Source organism: Lepidochelys kempii, chromosome 1 (genome assembly GCF_965140265.1).
Source record: "Lepidochelys kempii isolate rLepKem1 chromosome 1, rLepKem1.hap2, whole genome shotgun sequence".
NCBI lineage: Eukaryota > Metazoa > Chordata > Testudines > Cheloniidae > Lepidochelys > Lepidochelys kempii.
Window position 1 is genome coordinate 209,906,832 of NC_133256.1, and position 26,363 is coordinate 209,933,194.

The window sequence follows — 26,363 nt, forward strand, 5'->3', positions numbered from 1 at the left end:
CATCTCCCCTTGAGGTCCTGCTCCTGCATCTTTCCTCAGCTCCATCCTCCTCCTCCTCCTTCCAGCAGCACTTTCTCAGTCTCTTGCTCACACCTGCCTTAGAAAGGTAAGTGCCTCCCTCACATCCAACATCACCCTTGTGCATCTCTACACTCCCCATCCTGGGGGGCCCCCAGCACCCCCCAGCATTTGGGTCCTTGGAGAAAGGGACCAGGCAGAGAGGCAAATAAACTAGCTAAACTCCCCTCACTTCCTCCTCCTGCTCTCCCCTCCCCCTGCATTCTTCCTCCTCTGCGTCTCTCCTTTCCTTCTTATTTTAATGTCATGCAACCCCCCCTGTCCTGCCCTTATCTGTGCTACATCACAAAGCTGCAGGACAACACAGCTGTGCCTCTCCATGGGGTATTTATCTGGGGAGGGCTCAACCACCAGAGGTAGGTCCTGTTCCCAAGGGCACCCAAGGGAGATGCTGTGGCTTAGAGGCTTACTTGGGGGCAGCTGATTTCTGATGTCTCTGAAAGAGCTTGATGCTAGGAGGGGGACTAATCTGAGGTGTTGGTGAGCATCATTCATGGAGGAGGGACCAGCTTTGCTGAACTCTGGGATCAGGCTAGTTTCCTAGTCTAGCAGGGCGTTGGCAGCATCACAGAGCTGCCTCCCAGGGGGAGGGAGGAGAATTGCCTTGTTCGACATCATGTAATTCACAGCCCCACACCCCGCTGGGGGGCAATGATGGGAAGAGATGGCAGCCAAGCAAGTACTAACTGCAGCAGCCACAGCACTGCAGCAGTGTGAGCTTCCTAGGGGCAGTGCTGAGCCTGGGGGAATTGCAGCAGTGCCAGCTGCCTTACAGCAGTGCCCTAGCAGTGCTTTGTTGTGGAGGACTGCAGCAGGTTGAGGACTGGGGAGGATGGGGGGATGCAGTCAGTTTACCTTCTACAACACCATGCCCTGGCAGTGTGAACTTCCCTGAAGCAGTGCCAACCTGGGGGAACTACAGCAGTGCAAACCTCCTGCCAACTTTGCCCATTCCATCGGCCACCAGTTCCTATCCCAGCACTGTGTGATGGCTCCTTGTGGAAGCTATTCAGCCTGCCTCTCCCAAGGGCCGGTGCACCCTTCAGCCTGATGGCTGCCCCCTTCTTCTTCAGCTGCGTATGAGTTCCAGGCTGTGGCTCTGTTCCAATCTGTTATCCCAGCTTATCCGTCCCTGACCTCCTTTCAGGACAGCACTGCTGCAACCAGTGAGTTCCAGTGCGGCTCTTCCTCCATCTGGGGCCTTGGAGGTGGAGAACTGGACAGTGAGAGACAGAGAGAAGCAAGGAAGGAAGGGTACAGAGGGGAGAGGAAAGAGGAACAGAGAGAGTGATGAGGCCATGGGGATGCAGCATGGCTGAGGTCTAGTTCCTTTCCTGTCCTTGAGCCAGCTGCTCTGTGGCCTTTGGCAGGATTGTCTAGAAGAGGAAAATGGACAGTCTGGAATGAAGCTGGCAATGTTGCTGCTGAGGGGTTGGGAAATGCTTAGTCCAGTTCATGTGTCATCATCAGGGCTCCACTGTGGGGAAACTCACACTTGTGCGGTCTGTCTCTCCTTGCCCCCTCACTCCTTTATGCTGCCTGCTAGGCTACTGCCAAGGCACTGCCATGAGGGAAACCCACACACGCAGGGCACTACCATGGGGGAAGCGCCTGTGGGGTCTGACAGACTGCGTGAAAAATTCTGCTTGCAGAGCAGCTGCTAGGGCAGCTGATGGGGATGCCAGCCCAGACGGTGGCTGTGAAGGGAGTTGTAAGGGGGAGAACAGCCCTGCATGGCTCTAGAGACTCTCAGCTTCACTGGCTGAGATTTCCTAGCATTGGAGAAGTTTTCTGTAATAACATTGTGATTTCCAGACACCAGGAGAATGGGCTTGAAACCAGCTCCTGCCCCCAGTACGGGCTGCGCCTGGGCTCCCCTCTGCTCCTTCTACCACAAGCACTGCACACAGACCCTGGTGAGGTGTAAATCTCTGCCCACCCCTACCCCACTGTGCCTTATACTGGGCATTTGTCCCCTGCGTGAAGGCTTTGCAGCGCTCACCAACTAAGAATTGAGTTTTCCCTGGTCTCAGCTTCAGATTGGGTTTAATATCCCCACTCAGAACTGGTTACCCCTGGGGGATGGGGACTGAACCTATGTGAACAAGAGAGGAGAGGAGGGGTGATGAAGGAAAGAGGGAGGAGAGAGGAAGCAATAAGAAGGGGCAGAGAAGGGAAGCAATAGGAGCTGGGGGGATTCAAGGGGCTATGGCTTGTGGGGGGGAATGGTGCATTGAATTCCCCTATCCCCTGCAGTAGGGTACCACCCCCTAGAGTTATTGCTAGGCACCTTCTCTGGCAGCCAATAGATGGGTGGCAGTTGGGTGAGAAGACACATGGGCCTCAGATTGTTGGGAAGGGGAGCTGGGAAGGGGGAAGGGCTTCTCTGAACACCCAAAGAGCATGATACAGCAGGCGAGTGGCCTTTAAAGCTGCTCTGCTCTGGAACTTGGTTAGCTATGACTGAATCTTCAAACCACCTCATCTCCCAACCCTCGCAATACAAGAGACCTCCACCCTCCCCCTCCCACCACACTCATTAGCATGACTTATATATAGAACTAAAGATTTAAAAGCTGGGACCAGCCCCATACCCCTCTTCCCTCCCCCCCGGGCTGCAAGACAAGAGCGTTCCCCTTAGTCCATTCCTGGGGCTCCTTAGCACCCACATTCCCTAATGCTGGGGGTCCAGGCCCTGAGACGGCTCCCTGGGCTCACAGACCCCTCCATGCTAGGGCCCTGATTCCTGTGTTCCTTTGCCTTGTCTCAGTCTCACCCTTTCCTCCCCCCCAAAGCAAAGGTGTGCAACCTGTGGACCTTGAGGCTTTGAAATGTGATCCTCAAGGGTGACCGTGGGATAGAACAGCGTATTGGAATTGTAATGGCAAAGGTGCTCCCTGAGCTGTGCCCTGCGATTTAAAACTGCAGTGTTTGGATCAGCCCCACCACTAGAAACCAGGATCCAGAAGGAAGAGAGAGCTGCCTCCCACTGCTTCACCTGCAGCCCCATTAACAATTCTACTCTGAGCTGGGAGCACACAGCAGCCGTTAGGCTTTCCCTGGCTGCTTGCCTTCTGCCTTGCAGTGGATGGAGAAGGGGAGTTCTGGTTGCTCCATTGCCTACCAGGCTGTGCGAGCCCTGGGGACAGCAGGACAGTGATAGGTGGCTCCCTCCCCCACGCCAGCCTAGGCAGCCCAGGAGTGGGGAAAAGGAGAAGCTGAGAACTACTGACCAATTACAGTGACTTGATTCTCTGTCCCAGTCTTGGTTAGAGCAGCCTGGGGGCGGGCTAGCTGGCTCCCAAGAGACTATATACCAGCTGGAGATAACTCCAGCCATGCCCCTCCCCCGCATCCTGGCATGCCTCCCCTGGTGCCAGGGCCTCTGTGGAGGGAGATGTAGGCAGGGGTGGAAGTAAGTCGAGTGATTTACCCGTATGCTGGAGCCAGCGCTAGACCCCGGAAGGGGGCGGGGCCTAGGGCGGAAGGGGCGGGGCCGAGGGGGTCAGAGCCAGCCCAAGCCCACCCTGTAAGGTAAGTGCCTCCCCTTCTCCTCCCCTCCCCCACAAGGGTAGCAGCAGCAGCAGCAGCCTGGGGCTCTGGGGGCTATTTAAAGGGCCCGCAGCTCCTCTGCTTCTACCGCCCCAGTCCTTTAAATAGCCCCCCAAGCCTAGGAGTAGCGGCGGCGGGGCTCTGGTGGCTATTTAAAGGGCTGGGGTGGTAGAAGCAGAGGAGCCCTGGGCCCTTTAAATAGCCGCTGGAGCCCCACAGCCACTACCCCAGGGCTCCAGCAGCGGGGCTCTGGAGGCAAAATAAAGGGCCTGGGGCTCCAGCCAGTGCTGGGAGCCTTAGGCCCTTTAAATTGCCCTCTGGGGAAGCCGGACTGCCCCAGTATGGTGCACCGGCTCTTGCCAGTATGCCGTACTGGGGTGTACCGGCTTACTTTCGCCTCTGGATGTAGGCACCAGCTATGCCAACTCTACACCTGCTGGGGCAGGGCAGCTCCCTTGTGCTGCCTGAGCATGAAAGGAGCAGAACATGGCAGAGATTAGTTGTGGCCCCCTGACCATTTTGCAATGTGTTTAGACTTCAGGCTGAAAAGGTTGGACAGTCTTGCCCTAAACAACCCCCTCCCCTGAGGAATCACACCTTCGGGCATTTGCCAGCAGTTCACATGTCCTTCCCTTAGCCATGGCTTCCCGGAGCCAGGTGGGTTTAGCCCACCTGTCCCCAGAACCCAACCCCCTGTGGCCCCAGAAGCGTTTCTCTGGCTTGTCTCCAATGTTGCATCTACACTTGGAGCAGATTCCCAGCTCGGGTAGATACACACGTGCCAGCTCTGCTCGAGCTAATGTGCTAAAAATAGCAGTGTGGCCATGGTAGCGTGAGCAGTTGCGAGTGATGGCCTGGACTAGCCAGACCAAGAACAAACCTGCAAACTTAGGTCGGCTAGTCTGTGCTGCTCTCCACTGTCCTTGCTACACCACTATTTTTAGTGCACAAGCCTGAGCATGTCTCTGTGAACTGGGAATCACACCTGGAGCTCCAGGGGAACTCAGACATAGCCTGAGTTCCCTCCTGCCTGTCACTGTCTTTCTGGGAATGAAGGGCCCAGAGCTGAGCTCTGAATCCCAGATAGGATGTGAGGCCTCTGCGATGGAGAAACCCAGAATTAAGCCTCTTTCCTTGCTTCTCCTCCCCCCACTGCCCATCTCCAACTCTTTTGCAGGAAAGACCAGGATCACCATGTCCATTGAAAAGATCCATGCTCGGGAGATCCTGGATTCCCGTGGGAATCCCACCGTTGAGGTGGATTTGTACACAGAAAAAGGTATGTGTGACAAGGTGGGAGGAGACTGTGCATTTCTGCACTGTCCAGCACTGGGAGGCAGTGGAATTAGTTCAGTCCTGTGGCAGCCAGGTAGGAAATAGCAACCACAATCTGGATAAGCTTTGTTTCTTCAGCAGCCAGGCACCTTCTTGCAACACCCGGGACCTTGACCACTTAATTCCTGCTGATGAATTTACAACTAAGAGAAGTTGGGTCCCAAACTTGTAACCTTATCAAATGAGTGAATGCGTGGATGAGTTTGTGCTGATGAGTGTGTAGTGAGTGCACATGTGTGTCTGTCACTGCGCTCCCAGAGAGGAGAAGGCACCTCCCATAAATTCATGTCCTCTGAGAGATCTTCTGTTAGCTGAGGCAGGGGATGCCTGTGGTTTTGGAGCTGAAGGATCAGAATTTGTGGCTGGATCTCAAGGTAGGGGTGTGTGTGTGTGATTTCTCTAGAGAATGTGTGCATGCTCTGCAGCATGAATATTCATTAGCCTCCAGCAAGTTTACAGTCCAAACAGTGTTGAGCTAGTACGTGAGCACCAGAGTGAGATGCTCACTGGAAACGGAAATAAAACTGCTGATTTCTGTTTGTACGTGATGGGTTGTGCATCTGTGTGTACAGTAACAGCTACCTGTCTGTGAGTATGTTCATGCACGCATGTGTGCCTCCATGTCTGTACAATGTCACAGAGTTGTGTTTCTCTGTCTAGTAGGTATTTATAGAGTCTAGCTGTGTCTTCAGGCACGTGCATGGTCATGGGCCTTGCATGTTTATAGACTTATAATGTAGATTTATATGCATGCATGTGCAAGTACTCCTGTGTGTTCATATCTGTGCACATATCCATGTGTATGTATGTTAGTGTCAGGTTTCTGTCCGCTTCTAGAGCTGAATGTTTCATTCACTTCTTTATTCAATGAAATATCAAAAAAGGAGATATTACCCATCAACTACCCTTCAAACTCAGACTCCCCTAGAAGGGGTGGAGACTAAGGTGTTTGAGTATGAGACTGAGGAACAGGCCTCCTGGGTTCTAGCTCTAGTTCTGAGATGGAGTAGGATATAGTGGGTGTACCCCAGGGAGGAGCTGGGAGTCAGGACACCTGAGTTCTCTATGTGGCTCTGCAACTGTCTCACTGTGTGACCTTGGGAGAGTCCTTTCCCCTCCTTGTGACACAGCTTCCCCACCTATATTGTGGGGTAATGCCACTACCCAAACAGCCCATGGGCTGTAAGTTACATTGAGAAGGATAGGCAAACAAGAAGTGAGCAGGAGCTTAGAAGCTTCCCTTTTTCTTTCTTCTTTCCTCTTTTTTCACACCTGTGTTTTGCTTTCTCTCAGGCATGTTCCGTGCTGCAGTTCCCAGTGGCGCTTCCACTGGCATCTACGAAGCTCTGGAGCTGCGAGACAATGACAAGTTCCGATTCCTTGGAAAAGGTGGGGACAGTTCAGCTCCTGCTCACCCTCGCTGAACAGTCTCAGGCAACTGTGTAGCCCCAGTGCTCTGTACGTGCATGTGTGTCCTCTGAGGGCCTGATTCTGCACTCAGCACTCCCTGTTTTGTGCTGGTATAATTCCACTGACCTCACTGGAGTCACACGAATATAAAGTTGGTGTGACTGAGTGGAGAATTAGGCCTTGAATCTCTGTCTGTCTCTGTCTCTTTCTTTGTCTCACTCGCTGTCTCTGTCTCTTCCCTTCTCTAGGGGTCCTACAGGCCGTGGATCATATCAACAGCACTATCGCCCCAGCTCTCCTCGGCTCTGTAAGGATTTCCCTTTAATCTCCTTTCTGGGAGGTTTATTTTATTCTCTTGCTTTCTAATCTCTTTCTGCCTCTGTCTCTCTCTTCATTTCACCAACTGGGTTGGCACATTGCTGTTCCCTCTGACTCCAGGCACATACCCTCACAGGCCCTTGTGTGCGTGTGCGTGGGTGTGGGTGTGCAAGCGACAGGTCTCTGCTCCACTGGGTGGATGGGGTTTTATTCCATACGGCCCTCCCCCGTACCCCAGTTACCATCTGATCTGGCACCTCTCCAGCTGCCCCTCATTGTAAGACTCTCTCCCTCTTTCGCACATGCACCTCTTGGAGCACTGCTCATTCCTCATCCAAATCCTCCATTCCTATTCCCATTCGTCTCATCCTCCCCCGGCCAGCCTGGCATTCACAATGCTTTGGCCTGTGGATTTTGTTTGTGCAGAAGCTGGAATTTCCCATGATGTGTTCCATGGCCTCATCAGGTAGTGACAGTACCTTATGGCCGTAGGGCAGCCACTGTCTGGGTTTACTCAGGATCATCCCTTTTTTGAGGTAGCTGGCCTGGGAAATCTGTAAGGAGGCTCAATACACACTGCCAACTGGCCAGTTTTATGGGCTCAGGATCTCCCCGGATATCCCTTTTTTTTGTACCTTAGAGGTGGCAAATCTAATGGCCCAGCCACAGAGCCAGTTCGTCACAACCAGAGCAGAGGTGTGATTGTGATGTATACTGAATCTGTGTGCTACAGAAGTGCTATACAGTTACACACACAGCCCTCCCTGAGCTGAGCTTTTTTCCACACCTTCCCTTCTTAGCAGATGTGTCTTCTTGCAGGGCTTCTCTGTGGTGGATCAAGAGAAGATAGACAACCTCATGCAAGAGATGGACGGGACAGAAAATAAATGTAATTCCATTCTCCTTTGGCATGGGAAATAGAAATGTTGAGGAGCGTGGGGTGATACTCTAGGGCAGGACTGAGGGACACTGGCAGAGCTGTGTGGGGAGCCCAGCACTGGAATACCAGGGGGCTGCAGAGTCCCAGAGGACTGGGGGAGGTTTAGGTTGGATATTAGGAAAAACTTTTTCACTAGGAGGGTGGTGAAACACTGGAATGCGTTACCTAGGGAGGTGGTGGAATCTCCTTCCTTTGAGGTTTTTAAGGTCAGGCTTGACAAAGCCCTGGCTGGGATGATTTAGTTGGGGATTGGTCGTGCTTTGAGCAGGGGGTTGGACTAGATGACCTCCTGAGGTCCCTTCCAACCCTGATATTCTATGATTCTATGAGACTGGCAGGGCAGTGCGGGAAGCCGAGGGCTGGAATAGCAGGGGGCTGTAGGACAGGACTGAGGGGCATTGGCAGAGCTGGGTGGGGAGCCCAGCACTGGAATAGCAGGGGGCTGCATGACAGGCCTGAGGATGTTTGGAGAATTCATTCCTCCCTGATTTTGGAATGTCCACAGCTAAATTTGGAGCCAATGCCATCCTGGGGGTCTCTCTGGCTGTGTGCAAGGCAGGTGCTGCAGAGAAGGATGTGCCCCTATATCGACATATCGCTGACCTGGCTGGGAACGCTGACCTCATCCTGCCAGTGCCTGTAAGAACCTTCCATCCCTAGCTTCAAAGTCCACTTACAAACAGACTTAGAGAACTTGACTGAGGAGGCGGGAGGGGAGGCCAGGACTGTGGGAACATGGGGACTTCAAGCATCCACTCAGCAGAGGGCCCCTCTGGTACCGGGCTGGGATATTGCCAGTTTCACCCCCTGCTTCTTTCTGGACTTTTCCAGGCCTTCAATGTGATCAATGGAGGCTCCCACGCAGGGAACAAGCTGGCCATGCAGGAGTTCATGATCCTGCCTGTGGGGGCTGAAAGCTTCCGGGATGCAATGCGCATTGGAGCCGAGGTCTACCATAACCTCAAGAGCGTCATCAAGGAAAAGTACGGGAAGGATGCCACCAATGTGGGTGATGAGGGCGGCTTCGCCCCCAACATCCTGGAGAACAGTGAAGGTGAGAGACATCAAGAGAAGGGAGCAAAGCCCCCATGCTGAGGCTCAGGGCAGGCTCACAATCCCCCACCCCATCAATTCCTCAGGACACTTGATTCCTAGTTCCCCAGGTGCTGGGTCCCCGCCCTGTCCTTAGTGCAGCAGCTCCCCTGGCTCACAGATCCCTCAGCCTCGGAAGACAGCTCCTTTCCTTTGGCTTAGTCTCTCCCCATTTCCAGTCCCCCTAAACAACACCTTCCCTCTGGGCCTTACACCCCTCACACACTAGCAGACAATTCTCATGTCCTTCCCCCTCGGTCGTGGTGTTGCTCAGCTGGGCTTTGCTCTTTGAATCAGTTCCCAGAACTTCACCCCTCCAGTTCCCACAGCTTGTTACTCTTGTTCTGGGAGTAAGGAGCCCATAGCTGAGCTCAGCATGCCAGATGGGGTCTCCCCAGAGCCACACAGAGAGGGACTATCCCCTTTCTGCTCTGGAACATGAGACCTTGGGATATTCAGACCCAACTTACATACCCACCCTGTGTTCTGTCCCACTGCAAACTCCTGGATAGTCTGTTGTCCCCCTCTCCCCAGGCAGGGTCTTACAAGAGAGGGACCATTCCTTCCTGACCACTCTTAGTTGTCCTGCCCCTCAGGCAGTTGAATATCTGGGGTTTGGAAGGAGTTTTTCCAAAACAGACTAGCAGTGGCTGAATCTCATTCTGTCTCTCTCCCCATCCCAGCTCTGGAACTTCTCAAGGAAGCCATCGACAAAGCCGGCTACACTGAGAAGATTGTCATTGGCATGGACGTGGCAGCATCTGAGTTCTACCGCGATGGCAAATACGACTTGGACTTCAAATCCCCTGATGACCCCAGCCGCTACATCTCTGCCGATGAGCTGGGTGACCTCTACCAAAGCTTTGTTCGCGATTACCCAGGTGAGCTGCTGTGCTTTGTGGATTGGGAAGTGGGGCAGCTTTAACTCATCCATCTTCCCCTGTCTCTGCAGTGGTCTCCATTGAGGATCCCTTTGATCAGGATGACTGGGAGGCCTGGTCCAAGTTCACAGCCAATGTGGGGATTCAGATTGTGGGGGATGACCTGACAGTGACCAACCCCAAGCGCATCGAGCGAGCTGTTGAGGAAAAAGCCTGCAACTGCCTCCTGCTCAAAGTCAACCAGATTGGATCAGTTACTGAAGCCATTCAAGCGTGAGTCCAACCAGCCACCTGCTCCCAGCACCAATCTAACTACAGCACTTTCTACACCGATTAGTGAAATCGGTGCAGTTCTTGTGTTTAGACAAAACCTTGGTCCTCATCACCAGGGGTAAAAGCCCCCAGGACCGTTACTGGGAGTGGGGATGTCAGGGTCCCATCCCTAGCAGGTGGAGGCCCAAGAAGGATGATTCATTTACTTAATTTCTCTCTGCAGCTGTAAGTTGGCCCAGGAGAATGGCTGGGGAGTGATGGTGAGTCACCGATCTGGGGAGACTGAAGACACCTTCATTGCTGACCTGGTTGTGGGCCTGTGTACTGGGCAAGTACGTATCAGCTAAGCTAAAATCAGGTCCTGGAGAGCTTCAGGGAGGAAGAGGGGAGGTGAAGAGTGGCACTGAATTAACATAGAGCGTGAATCCCCCTCCTACCTCTCAGAGCACACTCAGGGTCCCATGCGGGACGGCTGGTGTATGTGGGGAGGGGGAGTGTCTCACACTGTTCTTTATGGTGAATATTTTACAGATAAAGACAGGAGCCCCCTGCAGGTCTGAGCGACTGGCCAAATACAACCAGCTCATGAGGTGAGTGGCCTGGGGCTGAGATTGCAAAGGCGGGAATGTCTCTCTGGCTCCACTAGGGGACAGACTCGCTGGGGAGGGAGGAACTGACAGTGCAGGGAGAGAGGGAGTCTCCAGGACTAAGGATGCCAGCATGGGCATGTCTCCCTGGTGCCAAGAAGGATTCCAGACCTGAGTGCAGTACCCTAGGTGCTGTCACCCCAGAGCTGACTTGTCTCTCCCTACTCCAAGACATGATGCCTCTGTCAGTGCAGTCACCGCACTTACAGTGGCCTGTTTTCCTGCTCTGCCCCATTCCAAGCTCCTGTATGACTCGCTGTGTTGTGCTTGCTCTCCATGCCCAGGACAGTCCCTTGTGTTGAGGCTCTGAGTTGCACTACTTCTCTTTCTTTCTCTGGCAGGATTGAGGAAGAGCTTGGGGATGAAGCTCGCTTCGCTGGACACAACTTTCGTAACCCAAGTGTCCTTTGAACACTGCCCATGGCGCACTGCAACTCCCCAGCCAATTCCTAATGCACAGACTCTGAAGCCACCTTTCCCGCACCATGCTCCCCCGCCTCTCTCGCCTTTTTCCACTCCACCAGCTGGTCTCCTCTCTCCTCAAATCCCTGAGTGCAGGTCTCCCTAGCTGGAATTAACCAAGGGAAAGATAAGAATGAGACTTTCCTTTTGTCTCCTGCTGATGGGTATTGTGAGCGTGTCTGATTATGCGCCGGAGGTATTTTCTCTCAGTGTGTGGGTCTGTTCCAGTTATTCTGTTTGGGTATTAGATTGCACGAGCATATTTGCTGGTGTTTTTGTTGTGTGTGTGGTGAGCAGATGTGTGTCTGAGTTTGTGTGGTGTCAGGTTGTGTGCATTTCCCTTTGTGTGCTGTGCTGGTCAGTGTGAATCTGCATGTATAGTTGTGTTTGACTCTGTGTGTTGTCAGTGGCTGTTTGCTGGGTGGGTGGGTGGGTGGGTGTTTGTGTCTCTGCTGATCTCCAAATGTCCTTTTGCTCCAGGTGTGTCTGTGCTGAAGTGTGCTGGAATCTGTGTGGTTGACTTTGAGTTTTGTGTTGAGCTGTGTTTGTCTGCACTTACCATTAAGTTTCACTGCTGTGTGTCACTTGGTTTGTGTGTGCATGTTACGACTCTCTGGGTCATTTGTTCCATGAAGTGTTGTTGTGGTATGTGGGTGTGGAAAAGCACACACACACGCACACACACACATATATATATCCTTGGCTGCTTCCCTGGATCTCATTCTCGCTGTCTCCCTGTCTGTAGCTCTCTCTCTCCTTCACCCCCTGTTCCTATCCATCATATCTGCTTTGTCCTCTGGACAATCCACCCTCAGCTGAGAAAAAGAGACAAAACAGAACTCTAAACTCAATTAAAATCTATTTCACACCTGAGTCCCCTGGCTGAGCCTGAAATTTCTCTCTGTGTGTTACTTCCTGGGAGACAGGAACATACAGGGGACGCGATAACAGTCTTCAAGTATGTGAAAGGTTGTTCTAAAGAGGAGGGTGATACACTGTTATTTTCCACTGGAGACAGGACAAGAAGCAATGAACTTAAATTGCAGCAAGGAAGATTTAGGTTAGACTTTAGGAAAAACTTCCTAACTGTAAGGGTAGTTAAACGCTGGAACAAATTACCTAGGGAGGTTGTATAATCTCTGTCATTAGAGGCTGTTAAGAACAGGTTAGACAAACACCTGTCAGGGATGGTCTAGATCAGTGTTTCCCAAAGTTGGGACGCCACTTGTTCAGAGAAAGCTCCTGGCGGGCCGGGCCGGTTTGTTTACCTGCCACATCCGCAGGTTCAGCGAATCGCGGCTCCCACTGGCTGCGGTTCATCGCTGCAGGCCGATCTGCGGACGTGGCAGGTAAACAAACCGGCCCGGCCTGCCAGGGGCTTTCTCTGAACAAGCGGCGTCCCAAGTTTGGAAACACTGGTCTAGATAATATTTGGTCCTACCTCAGTGCAGGGGACTGGACTAGATGGCCTATCAAGATCCCTTCCAGTCCTACATTTCTATGATTCTGTACTGCATGGGGTTCTAGAAAGTGGAGGAAAGAACAACAAAACGAGCAGCAAGCAAAGGTTAAGAAGGAAATGGTGAGGTGGGGAGAAGTGGCTCACCCCCCAACACACACATACACATGCTACTCCTATCCAATAGACTTTCCTCATGGCACTGTCAGAGGAAGTTCACTGTAGGCAGTAGCTCACTGGCTATGCATGTGTTTATATACCCAGAATGCTCTCCTAGCCTCCAAATCCTAGAGAGGGAGTCTGAAGGATATCTGAGGTAAAAGTCAGTGCTGGGGTGTCATGTCCCACCTCATACCCTGTGCCATCCAAAATAACTCCCAGAAGGAGAAGTTGTGCAAGGAATTTCAATCACTCTCCCCTGTAAGTTAACATGGGTGGAAGCCATGAGCAGGCCTCAAACTGGTTAGCCAGGTGACACCTATTGGTGATAGGTTGGAACTGCAGCTATTTGGGACAGATGAAAAGGCAACAACTGAAAACAGGAATCAAAAGCCTCTGTGGGGAGAGATGTTTCATCTGTGTCCTAGTTCAAAGGGGACAGTCTGCCCATCTTGAGGTGTCCGGCTGATAGCCATACCTTCTGTCCTACTGCACCTGAAGGTGCTGGTTATCATGATGTCTGTATGCTGCCTTGGCTATCTCTAGGGTTTGTTCCAACTCTTCTTGTGTTCCTCGGATTTGATTAATCAGGTCTGAGGCTGCAGGAACTGAGGTGGCTGCGGGCAGTGCAAGACAGAAGCAGGAGTGGAAACCATAATTAGCAAAAAACAGACTCATCTTGGTAGAGACCTGGTTTGCATTGTTGTATGCGAATTCCATGTGAGGAATCAATGAGGCCCAGTCATTTTGGTGGTAGTTTGTGAAGCATCGACATGTTCTACTAGCAGTTCAATCTTTCTGATTGGCCATCAGCTGGGGGATACACTGCTAATCGGCAGAATACCTCCCGCAAAAACCGAGATACAAACTAGGGCCCCCAGACTAAGGTGATGTGGTCCGGGAGGCGGAACACATGGGTGATGAGGAGGTGAACAGCGTCCTCAGTGGTGGGAAGATATAAGTAGGGAACAAAGTGCACCATCTTCATCAGTGAACCCTTTATTGTCAGTATGGCATCCCTCAGATTTTGGTAACTCGACAGTGAAGTCTGTCGTAATATTGGACCAAGGACATAAGGGGGTCTTGGTGGGTATTAACGTCCCAAAGGGTTTGGTTCAGCCCAGGGCACTTTGTTACAGCCACAGATATCGTAAGACCTGGCATAGGCCTGAACATTGGATCACAGTTTTGGCAACCAGAACAATCAACATGCCATAGAGTGGTCTTTGCCTGGCTGAAGTGTCTGGCCCGGGAGACATCATGACAAATATGTAGGGGCTCCAAGTGGGGGTGTCCCTCAGGGACTAGGTACACCTATAAATGAGGAGGAGTCCATCCTTGTGTATGAAGTTGCCCTGAGGTTCAGCGCTGGAAGTTAGGAGTGTCTGGGCAAAGGGGTCATCTGGTTGGGAAGAATGTATGGTCACAAATATTTCAGATAGTAGTGATCCCCTGAGGAAGTAGTTTCCAGATGCAGGGAGGCTCTTCATTGGGTACCTTAGGATCAGTGGCATATTCCCCTTTGTGGAACAGAACATCTGCCTTCCTGTTACAGGATCCAGGGAGGTAGGTGATAGTAAAATCAAACCTTGAAAAGAAGACAGCCCAGCTTAGCTGTGTTTGGGTTAGGGCTTTAGCAGAGCACAGGTATTCTAAATTATTGTGGTCAGTGAATACCCGAACAGGGTGTCTGGCTCTTTCTAGTTAATGCCTCCAGGTCTCAAAAGCCACTTTGATGGCAAGTAGCTCTTTGTTTGAAATGTCATAATTGTGCTTAGCAAGACAGAGATTGTGGGAATAATACAAGGATGAAATTCTTGGTTGAGGCCCTGTGTTTGGGACAGCCTCCCCTCCAGGTGATGGTGTCGGTTTTCAGAATGAATGGCTGATTTGGGTCAGGACATGTGACGATGGGCATAGAGGTGAATGTCATCTTCAGATATCTGAAGGCTTCTTGGGCTTCTGGTGTCCAAGCAAACTTGGTAGTTTTCATAGCAGAGAAGTTACAGGGGTCAGGATTTGGGAGTAGTCACATATAAAGCTTCTATATAAATTTGCAAACCCAATGAAGCATTGAATTTCTTGAAAGCTTTGCAGCATTGCCCAATCACAAACTGTTTCCACCTTCCAGGGACCCATGCAGACTCCTTCGGTGGCCAGAATGCAGCCTAAGAATTCCATGGTGGGCTGATCAAAGATGCATTTCTCCAGTCAAGCGTATAGTCCATGTTGGCGGAGTCTTTCTAGGACGTTGTGCACAGGCATGGGTCGGTCTTTGGAGTAAATTAGAATGTCATCTAAGTAGGTGATCCCATGGTGGTACAGCATACCCCGTAAGACATCTTTAATTAGATGCTGAAAGGTCGTGGGCACATTAGTAAGTCCTACAGGAATCACTAGATATTCAAAGTGGCCATATTGAGTTCAAAACTCAGTTTTCCATTCATCGGATTTTGATTAGGTTGTATGCCACTCTGAGGCCTAATTTAGTGAATATCTGGGCTATTCTTACCTGATCCAAGAGGTTTGGGATTAGCAGTACTGGGTATCAATTCTGCACAGTGATTTTATTTAGGGCATGGTAATGCACACATATCAGTAGTTTCTTGACTGATGGGGCCAGAGGAGAGCAGTGATCCTTGAACTGTCTCTACTAAATCAGGGATAGCCTTAGGTTGTATGGATAGACAAAGTATTTGAGCCTCAGTAGAGTCCATGAAGTTATTTCCTGCCCCAGAGTCAATCAGGGCTTTCTTGGAGATGGGGGGAAGTACCTGTCCAGAATCCCAAATTTGGAATTGCAGCTGGAGTTCTAGGTGCAGGGACATTTTCAAAGTGTCAGGCCAGGCACGCAGAATGGTTGCTGGAGGGGGGCTGCATGGGGTTTTCCTGGTGTTGTCCAGGCTCAACCTGCCTTATCAAGGTTGGGCAGTCATTTCTCAGAGCCACATGGTGCAGGGGCTTGCCAGGACAGACACCACGCGGCTGGTGCCCCTGTGGTAAAAACACAAGTTCTCTCACCATCAGTTTTCTCATTCAGAAAAGTCCAGTGGGGTCCATGCCAAGTCCACCTGCACGGGCTTAGATGTGGGGGCCTTTGCAGAGATTGCGGGTGATGCCTGGACACAGAGTGAAATCCCTTTTCTCTCAAGTTGCCTTTCACTACGTCAGGTGGCGATTTAGATGCAGAGCTCAATAAACATGCCTAGATCTGTGGGAGATTCCATAGAGGCAAGTTCATCTTTTATTTCCTTACCAAGACCAAGATGGAATCAGTGTAGCTGGCTCAGCTCCTTCCAAACTGTATCTGCTGCCAGGCATCGGAAGTGGGCCACATATGTTGCAGCTGGCCCCAAGATCTAGTGAAGTTTCTATAGGGCCATCTTCATGGTATGAGCCCAGTGAGGATCATGGAAAATTGAAAGGAAGATGTCCCAGCTGGCCAGTATGGCATGATCCTGCTCTAGCAGAGGGGATAGCCAGTCCAGGGCTTTGCCTATTAAAGCTGACAAGCAGTCCCACCTTTGCCTGGTCCATCTGGTAGGTGTTGGGCTGTAGCAGGAAACAGAGCCTGTACTGGTTTGCAAAACCTCCAAATTTGCTTCAGGTCCTGTCACAGGGCTTGGGTAAAGTTATTGTGGTTTTGGGTCCAGAAGGTGGCATGGGTTGTGCGGTCAGGGAAGCTGTACCCACTTGCAGTGATCTGTTCCTAGTTTTCTGCCCAAAGCTGGTCCATTGTGGCCTGTAAGATTTAGTTTTCCACCTGCAGGTGGGCAATCTGCTCCTAGTGTCTCAGTGCACCTTGGGGCACCTACAATACTGAGTCGGTTCAAAAACCCTTTTGGGGTAGGATGAACCTAGGAGACAACAGAAGCGGTCTGAGCAAACTGTGAGGCCTTATGGCCAAGGGGCAGACCGGAGCAGTGGTCATGTGCACACAGGTGGTCAGGTAGACAGATCAATTGGTATTAGAGGCAGTCCAAGGCAGTGGTTGGAGTTCTTAAGGGGGGCAGGGTCAGTGAGATAGGGAGGTGAAGTGGGTAAGCCTGCAAGGCAAGGTCAGGAGAAGCAACAAGATCTAGACCAGGGATTCCCAAACTTTTTGCTGGCATGATTCCATTTTAATTAACTGTTTCCTCCCGGGACCCGAGATAGCATGGAGGATGCTATTTCAAAAAGCAAAATGGTATCCTCTGTAGAGCATGACCTTTCACACACTGTACATGTGAAGTCATAATGCATGGAGGATGCCATGTTGCTCTACAAAATGTCATCCTCCACACAATGTCATCCTCTCACAAACCTTGGGAGGCAGGCCAGTCCTCGCTTACAGACAGCCCCCCAACCTGAAGCAAATACTCACCAGCAACCACACTCCACACCACAGAAACACTAACCCAGGAACCAATCCCTGTAGCAAACTTCATTGCCTACTCTGTCCCCATATCTACTCTAGCAACACCATCAGAGGACCCAACCACATCAGAGGACCCAACCACATCAGCCACACTATCAGAGACCCATTCACCTGCACGTCTACTAATGTTATATGTGTCATCATGTGCCAGGAATGCCCCTCTGGCATGTACATTGGCCAAACCGGACAGTCCCTACGTAAAAGAATAAATGGAAATCGGACATCAGGAATGGTAACATACAAAAGCCAGTAGGAGAACACTTCAATCTTCCTGAACCGTCTATAACAGATTTAAACTTAGCTATACTTGAACAAAAAAACTTCAGAAACAGACTTCAAAGAGAAACAGCATAAGAACATAAGAATGGCCATACTGGGTCAGACCAAAGGTCCATCCAGCCCAGTATCCTGTCTGCCGACAGTGGCCAATGCAGGTGCCCCAGAGGGAGTGAACCTAACAGGTAATGATCAAGTGATCTCTCTCCTGCCATCCATCTCCACCCTCTGACAAACAGAGGCTAGGTACACCATTCCTTACCCATCCTGGCTAATAGCCATTAATGGATTTAACCTCCATGAATTTATCCAGTTCTCTTTTAAACACTGTTATAGTCCTAGCCTTCACAACCTCCTCAGGCAAGGAGTTCCACAGGTTGACTGTGCACTGAGTGAAGAAGAACTTCCTTTTATTTGTTTTAAACCTGCTACCTATTAATTTCATTTGGTGGCCCCTAGTTCTTATATTATGGGAACAAGTCAATAACTTTTCCTTATTCACTTTCTCCACACCACTCATGATTTTATATACCTCTATCATATCCCCCCTTAGTCTCCTCTTTTCCAAGCTGAAAAGTCCTAGCCTCTTTAATCTCTCCTCACCTGTTCCAAACCCCTAATAATTCTAGTTGCCCTTCTCTGAACCTTTTCTAATGCCAGTATATCTTTTTTGAGATGAGGAGACCACATCTGTATGCAGTATTCAAGATGTGGGAGTACCATGGATTTATATAAGGGCAATAAGATATTCTCCGTCTTATTCTCTATCCCTTTTTAAATGATTCCTAACATCCTGTTTGCTTTTTTGACTGCTGCTGCACACTGTGTGGACATCTTCTGAGAACTATCCACAATGACTTCAAGATCTTTTTCCTGCTTAGTTGTAGCTAAATTAGCCCCCATCATATTGTACGTATAGTTGGGGTTATTTTTTCCAATGTGCATTACTTTACATTTATCCACATTAAATTTCATTTGCCATTTTGTTGCCCAATCACTTAGTTTTGTGAGATCTTTTTGAAGTTCTTCACAGTCTGCTTTGGTCTTAACTATCTTGAGCAGTTTGCAAACTTTGCCACCTCATGGTTTACCCCTTTCTCCAGATCATTTATGAATAAATTGAATAGGATTGGTCCTAGGACTGACCCTTGCGGAACACCACTAGTTACCCCCTCCATTCTGAAAATTTACCATTTAATCCTACCCTTTGTTCCCTGTCTTTTAACCAGTTCTCAATCTATGAAAGGATCTTCTCTATTATCCCATGACAACTTAATTTACGTAAGAGCCTTTGGTGAGGGACCTTGTCAAAGGCTTTCTGGAAATCTAAGTACACTATGTTCACTGGATCCCCCTTGTCCACATGTTTGCTGACCCCCTCAAAGAACTCTAACTCTAACTAAAATTCATTTGCAAATTTAACACCATTAATTTGGACTTGAATAGAGACTGGGAGTGGTTGGCTCATTACAAAAGTAGCTTTGCCTCTCCTGGAATTGACACCTCCTCATCTATTATTGGGAGTGGACTACATCCACCAGTGTGATATATGCCATCATGTGCCAGCAATGCCCCTCTGCCATGTACATTGATCAAACTGGACAGTCTCTACGTAAAAGAATAAATGGACACAAATCAGATGTCAAGAATTATAACATTCATAAACCAGTTGGAGAACACTTCAATCTCTCTGGTCACGCGATTACAGACGTGAAAGTTGCGATATTACAACAAAAAAATTCAACACCAGACTCCAGCGAGAGACTGTTGAATTGGAATTCATTTGCAAATTGGATACAATTAACTTAGGCTTGTACAGAGACTGGGAGTGGCTAAGTCATTATGCAAGGTAACCTATTTCCCCTTGTTTTTTCCTACCCCCCCCCCCCCGATGTTCTTGTTAAACCCTGGATTTGTGCTGGAAATGGCCCACCTTGATTATCATACACATTGTAAGGAGAGTGATCAGTTTAGATAAGCTATTACCAACAGGAGAGTGGGTCTGTGTGTGTGTGGGGGGGGGGGAGAAAACCTGGATTTATGCTGGAAATGGCCCAACTTGATTATCATACACATTGTAAGGAGAGTGATCACTTTAGATAAGCTATTACCAGCAGGAGAGTGGGGGGGAGGGAGAGAAAACATTTTGTAGTGGTAAACACCCATTTTTTCATGCTTTGTGTGTATAAAAAGATCTTCTATACTTTCCACAGTATGCATCCGATGAAGTGAGCTGTAGCTCACGAAAGCTTATGCTCAAATAAATTGGTTAGTCTCTAAGGTGCCACAAGTACTCCTTTTCTTTTTACATCCACCCTGATCGAATTGGCCCTCTCAACACTGGTTCTCCACTTGTGAGGTAACTCCCTTCCCTTCATGTGTCATTATATAATGCCTGCATCTGTAATTTTCACTCCATGCATCTGAAGAAGTGGTGTTTTACCCACGAAAGCTTATGCCCAAATAAATCTGTTAGTCTTTAAGGTGCCACCAGACTCCTTGTTATCCTCCACACAGCGTCACCTCGTATGTATGATGCATGCAAGGTCACAATGTGAAAAGGATGGTAGAGCAAAATGGTGTCCTCCATGCATCATGACCGCAATGCACCGTACATGCGAGGTCATGCTATATGGTGCAAAATAGCATCCTCTGCACACTGGGAATCATTGCAACCCCATCTGCTGATGGCACAGCCCCCTTTGGGGGCACAACCCACAGTTTGGGAACCGCTGGTCTAGGCAGCAACCATCAGGCAACAGCCTGTTGCTCAGACAGTCACAGCTTCCTGTTCGGGTTAGATTCTTTATATAGGCCAGGTACCCAATGAGAATACTGTCTGTCCAGCCACGCAGGACCCTGGGGCACGATTCCTGTGGGGCTGTAGGCCTTTAGCACTAAGGCTGTTGGTCAGAAGCCATAGTTAAGCATGCTGCTATGGCAGGAAGGCTAGGGATGCTATCTAGGTACTTCATGGTCTGGGTTAAATAGCAGGCTCCTGACAGCAGTGTTGCAGCTGTGTCATTGTAATGCTTGCAGTGTAGACGTAGTCTGAGCCATCTACAGTACAGTACCCCCACTGCCTCAGAGGGCCGAGCACCACCTACTGATATGAGAATGTGCAATCTGACACCATTTGTGAGGCCACCTTTGGGAATAACAAGCATTCTGGGAACTGTAGTTCAGAAATCACCTTGGTAAATGCTCCATTTTCCTGTCTCCCTCTCCTCTCCTTTTCTCAAAATGCATCTCTCTTCAGCAGGTAGGGGAAAGGAGGTTGAAGAGGAGGATGTTTGACTGTGGATCTCCCATGAGAGGGCAGTAGTGTCCAAGGACAGAGCTCAAACAGGAGAATGGCAGAATTGCTAAATTGCCTTATTTAGTCTATCTGTCAGTGAGTTTGGCAGGATGAGCAAGGTTACTGAAGTGTGCTTAAGGGGGAGGTCTTACTGGTCAGAAATGAGGGGTATCAACTGAGCTGGAGTGTGTGTGTGAGGGGTGGACTTGAGGGGGCTGCAGGTCTGGACTGAGGTGCATCTGCAAATGTGTTGGGAAGGACTGGAATATCAGAAGACTGCTAGACTGGAGTATATTGGCACAGGTGTGTGTGCTGTGTCTTGATAATGATGTTTTATGTGTAGTTTATAGCAAACATATAGCATTTTGATATATAGTCAAATGATGTTTGCATGAAAACTTGGGTGAGGCAGATCAGTATATCGGTAATGCAAATGCATATAATTTGTATCTTTTTCAGAAGACTTTTTTATTGTGTTTATACTTTTAGATAACCAACGAAAACGGTAATTATTTAGAATCATAGTTAATGTTGTTTTGTGATTAAATATGCATTTCTTTGCATCAGATATGAATAACATGTTATATTTATTATGTGGGCACTCCACTGTTCATTTCCTTGCTTTTAAGTGCTTAGGCTTTGTAAATGATGTGATGTTGCTTAGCAACCTTAACTGTTTTTTTACACACTTTCTTAGTTTTGGAATTTCCTAGGTTTGGTTTTGTTTTATTTTCTTCTCCTGTCATTCGTTTTCATTTTTTTCTTTTGTGTAGGTAAATGAAGATATGTTTGAGAAAAAAAGTAAATCCATACTATGGGATATATCACCAAATTACTGAATTAGCGGAGTGGGCTATACTGGTCAAGGTAATAACAGCAGTCACTGAAATTGTTGTGGAAAGAATTTGTTAGTGAAGTTTCGTGGTCAACAAGCAACACATCACCACAATGAAGGTTCTGGAACACACTTGTCAATGGGAACACTCTACACACAAGCAATATATCACATCAGTATCTCTGATTTTGTAAATGAAAGGATTTGTCAATGAGGGGACAGTATGTACAAGAATACATTGCCTTAATATCTTTGCTTTAGTCATTGAAATAATTCCTCATTGGGAGGGGTATCCAAGACTATATTCTCCATCTGTTTTTTTCTTTTTGCTATCAGCCTCAATTATACAGATTCATTTCTAGTTTACATTTAATAGTAATATCATAAATAATTTATTATTTCTGCCCTTGAAAATTGCCTGTTGCACAAGCCAATATCAAATGTTTCTATCAGAATATTGTGGTGTAATGTTATTTTAGTTCCAGACTGAAGCATACAAAGAGATGGTAGACACTTCATAACATTTTAAAAAAGGAAGCATTTGTAAATTGCTTAATCTCAAAATGTATTCGCTCTGTTTAGCTGACATTTTCAGAACAAAATTTAATCTGAAAACTGGAAGGATGAAGAATGTTGTTTTTCTCACTCATAAGTGTGTATATCTGTCGGTGTGAGAGTGTCGATGGGGGAGTTGTCTCAAAATCAACCTTATCATAGGGCAGCCTTAATGATGGAGAGCTACTGCCTCCTTATAATATCATGCTATTTATTATTTTTATTTTTTATTGATATTTTTTTCTCACACCTTAAGGGTTGGGCAGCAGTGGTACTGATCTCCTGTAGAACAACGTGACCAAAGAAGAGGAGAAGCTCTTCTCCTAATCCTCCTACAGTCTTTGGGATATACACAGGAGAGGTACTGACAAGGCCCCAACTGTTACGGGCTGAGCAACTTCTATGAGATACTGGACACCATCAGAGCTTGTGGTTTGGTGCTGAAGGCCAAAGACTATAAAAAATCCACTATATGATATTGTAATGGGCCACCATTAAGAGTTGTCAAGGTATTGAAAGGGGGGATAGAGGAGATAATTCGTTAAAGGGGTATTAAATTTATGAGCCAAATGGCCCAAGCCCCCTGGTCAAAGCATGCAGACTCTACGGTTGTGTGGAGCTACAGGGTTGCCTTAGAGATTACAAATACAGTGGCGAAGGGTTGGTTGTAAACAGAGCTGGAGTAAAGCAGGAGAAATGGGTTTGTGTGAACCTGAGGAAGCAGAGACAGAGAGGCAGCCTCTCCTGTTGGGCACCGAGAAGGCTGGCGGCTCTCTGGGGGATTTTCCAGGAAGGAAACTCCCTGTGTGCTCTGTGTTGCTACTGCTCCTCAGGCAAACAGGACTTTGTGTATGTTTCTGTAAATAAACAGATTCACCAAGGATTACCATCTCCTAGATTTCCCATCCGAATGTCGCCACTCCACAAGGCCTTGAATTTCAGCCTTCCACTCAACCCAAGAGCCAACATTATTATTTCAGAAGTTGTCTGTGATCATATAATTAAAGACAGCATTGTAAATGGAGTTATATAAGGGGGTGCCCAGGAACTCTCACATTTCCTGATTTTTCAGTGCTTTTCTGGGCAAGTTTAGCATCCTCTTAGCATATGTTATTTTTATGTTTATTTTTTCTAGTTTCTCTAGGAAAAGGGAAAGAAACTAAATATTCCCAGATCTGGAACATATTGGCTAAGCTATTGGTTAGTCTCTAAGGTGCCACAAGTACTCCTTTTCTTTTTGCGAATACAGACTAACACGGCTGTTACTCTGATACCCCTGGAAAGTATTTTCACATACATCCAAGTAAAGTGTGAACCCTGCTTTATTCAATCCATACCTGGCGAAAAAGGCACACACTCAATCTATGTGTACAACACGGGATACCTTCCCTTGGAGTTCTAGAAAATCATGTGCAGACAAGTGCTAGAAAATGATAGCATGTTAAATATCACCCCCATGACTAGAACACAGCTTTTGGTTCTATAACCAGTGCCTGCTCCTCAATACCACCTCTGGCTGAGTCATTCAGCATCTCTGTGGGTTATTTATCCACCTTGAAAAAAAAAGTAGCTAATAATGCTTTTCACATACCAGTAGATTTCAAAGCTCTTCACAATGATGAGTTAGTGTCATTACTCCCACTTTACAGTAAGTCCAACTGTGGCCTTGTCTGCACTACAGCACTCAGCCATTTGTGCTTTAGTTGGTTGTTTGACACCCACACAAGCCACTTGTGTACATTTGCATCCACAGTAGGACTGTCTAACACCAATTCAAGTAGGGTGGCTGCATCCTTAGCCAGCATCCTTAGCCAGCGAACCTCCTTAGTTTGTGAGCTGAGAATTCCCTCTTTGTTCCCCATCATGTCCCCTCCAGTCATGCTGCCAATGGATTCCCCCTCCCAAAACTACACCACTGGAAAGGCCCTCTCTAGCCCCACAACCCTTCAGCTCCTTGCCGTGCCTCCACATAGCAGTCTCCTCTCCTCTGGCCAAAAAATCAGCCTAACTTGGAGAAACTACCACTTCTCCATGATAAGCCACACAAAATTGCAAAGCGAAGGCTAATCATTTATGCGAATGCATCTGTATAGTTATCTTGTCACCAATGAATCCCACTACCATTTGTGTGCTTAACCACCTATTGTGTCTTGTCATAAACACAGATTGTGAGCTTTCTGGGACATAGACTTTGTTTTATTTGTTTGTATAATCCCTAGTGAAATGGGACTTTGATCCTTGATTGAGACCTCTAGGTGCTACCACAATACAAATAATACATTACTTTTTAAAAATACTACTTAACAGAAAGTAAGGATTTCAAAGTCAAGCATTCAGAAGTTAGGATATGCCAGAATTAAGGTTGCATTCAATCCCCTTGTGTGTATACTCTATCATACAGTCTTTAATTACAAAATCACATGCTGTTTTCCACAGGACCCCTGTCTCATTCAGTGCATGGAATGGATGGTGTTCAGGGAATGAATCAGGGGTTTATAGTGAATGAAGCAGTTGTCTATAGGCTCCATGACTCATTTGTGGCAGAAGTTGGAATGCAATGGGAGCTGTGTGCTGTATATAGGAAGTGGTATAAAATGCTAAGTACTCTGAAAAATCAGGACCTTTTTTGTTTCAAGTTGGTCACCCAAAATTAGAGTTCAGGCATGAAAATGCATCAGTGTACTTTTGCCCTTACTCTCTCTGATCCTGAGTTCTTCATGTGTTGTGAGGATAAGTTCATTATTGTTTGTGAAGCACTCAGATATTATGGTGACGAGCACCATAGAAATGCCCATGACATAATTAATAATTCTGTATTCAGTGCAGGGTTTGGTGTTGGGCAGTAAATGCGGCCTGGGGCCACACTTTGAATGATGCAGATAAAAAGAAATATTGACTTGTTACCCATTCAGTGTGCACCATGGATCCTGTGGAAAAAATAGTTTGTGATCATATAATTAAAGACTGTATCATAATTTATACACACAAGGGGGCTGAATTAAGGCTACAGGCAAATTTAATTCTAGCATTTCTTAACTGTTGAGCTCTTGGCTTTGCAACCTTAATGTTCTTTTAACACATTTTTTTAAATGTAATAAAATACTAATAACAGGACTAGAATTCTTACGATGCAGCTCCAGAAATAAAGGCTCCTACAGGTAAGCTAAAGCAGCTGTTAGGTGCTGAATATAGGAGCACCCTTAACTTCAAAACTTAAACCAACCAACTGAGGGCATTGTAGTCTCTTGATCACTTGCACACTTTCTCTTACACATACATGCATGCACACACACACAATACCTTGTCCTGCTTCCAGTGTAGATAAGGACTGAAATCACCAAGTGGCACCAGTGTGAGCAGAATTAAACCTCTATATGTCAAACCAAAATTAATTAGCTACTTCATTAATCACAACTTTTGATCTCTAAATGTAGCTGGTGCATGTATTTTCAATGGCACTGAACTCTGTGGATAGTTTGAAGGGGCAGAAAGCTGCCATTTTTGAGCTAGAAGGACACAAAGAAACATTAGAGAAAATTCCAGTTTTTTAAAATTCAGGACAATTTTTTAATTACCTGTAATTTAAAAATCTTTTGTTCAGACTTTACAGAAACTTCTTTTTCTTTGCAATCAGAATAAATTTGGAATTGTTTGAGGCCTATGAAATGCTTCAAGCCAAAATGATAAGATTATACAGAGGCTTAAATAAGGCCTATAATAGGTTTATTATGGATGTCACAAATGTGTTTTCATGCCTGTTCACTTTGTGGGTTTATAATTTTGGGTTAGTATCTCACATTTTCTAGGGCATTCAGCTATTTGCCCCTGTTGCCTGTTCGGCATTATTATTACATTCTATGTGTGTCTATCTGTCTCTCTTGCTCTCCATCCCTCTTACTCCCCCTCATTCTCAGGTGGAAAGACTGAGATTGGGTTACACTCTCATCCATTCTTGCAGGGCTCAGGGCCCTCTCTTGGCCTCCAGGCTAGACTCTCCCTTTGTGCCGTTGCTTGGTAACTGGGAAAGGGGGATGGGACAGGCTACAGGAGGGAAAGATGGGTTGTGGGGGGGAGGGAGTTGTGTGAGCAATTGAAGTGTGTGCAGCTTGTGTAATCCTTCAGGCAGCCTCTGCATGCTGATTAGATCCAGGCCGGTGAAAGCAAAGGCCAGGCATGGAGCCTTGGCCAGCTCGCACAGACACAGGACTAAGGTATTTGGAAAGGATCCCTACCCAAGGTGCACTGTGGATGTTTCAGGGAGTGGTATGAGAGGCTCAATAAGGGACACCCTCCCACCCGAATCAGTACTGATCCCAATACATAGGGCCCTACCAAATTCACGGCCATGAAAAATGCATCATGGACCATGAAATCTG

At 48.0% G+C, this 26,363-nt stretch overlaps 2 protein-coding genes across 7 annotated transcripts in view; both read left to right on the forward strand.

The window, feature by feature from the left end:
- Positions 1-4: 4 nt before the first annotated feature.
- Positions 5-11,409, forward strand: ENO2 (enolase 2). 4 transcript variants are annotated; one of them, XM_073311768.1, is made up of 12 exons: positions 5-106; positions 4,808-4,909; positions 6,259-6,354; positions 6,624-6,682; positions 7,513-7,582; positions 8,139-8,272; positions 8,465-8,687; positions 9,409-9,606; positions 9,678-9,879; positions 10,103-10,211; positions 10,411-10,469; positions 10,868-11,409. In XM_073311768.1, exons 2-12 carry the CDS (start codon positions 4,825-4,827, stop codon positions 10,935-10,937), a joined length of 1,305 nt encoding a protein of 434 aa, XP_073167869.1. In that variant the 5' UTR covers positions 5-106; positions 4,808-4,824; the 3' UTR covers positions 10,938-11,409. The 4 variants fall into 4 exon arrangements, with proteins under 4 accessions (XP_073167869.1, XP_073167887.1, XP_073167897.1 ...); XM_073311777.1 differs by lacking the exon at positions 5-106 and adding an exon at positions 3,539-3,612; XM_073311786.1 differs by lacking the exon at positions 6,624-6,682.
- An 8,590-nt stretch (positions 11,410-19,999) lies between these two features.
- ATN1 (atrophin 1) overlaps positions 20,000-26,363 on the forward strand; it is an 89,310-nt gene continuing 82,946 nt past the window's right edge. The window contains exons 1-3 of one of the 3 annotated variants that reach the window (XM_073312103.1): positions 20,000-20,561; positions 21,371-21,464; positions 22,244-22,348. The gene's annotated coding sequence lies outside the window, so the exon portion shown is untranslated. Of the gene's footprint in view, positions 20,562-20,586; positions 20,901-21,370; positions 21,465-22,243; positions 22,349-26,363 lie in introns of those variants that run through there. The other 2 variants (XM_073312083.1, XM_073312093.1) reach the window with 2 other exon arrangements.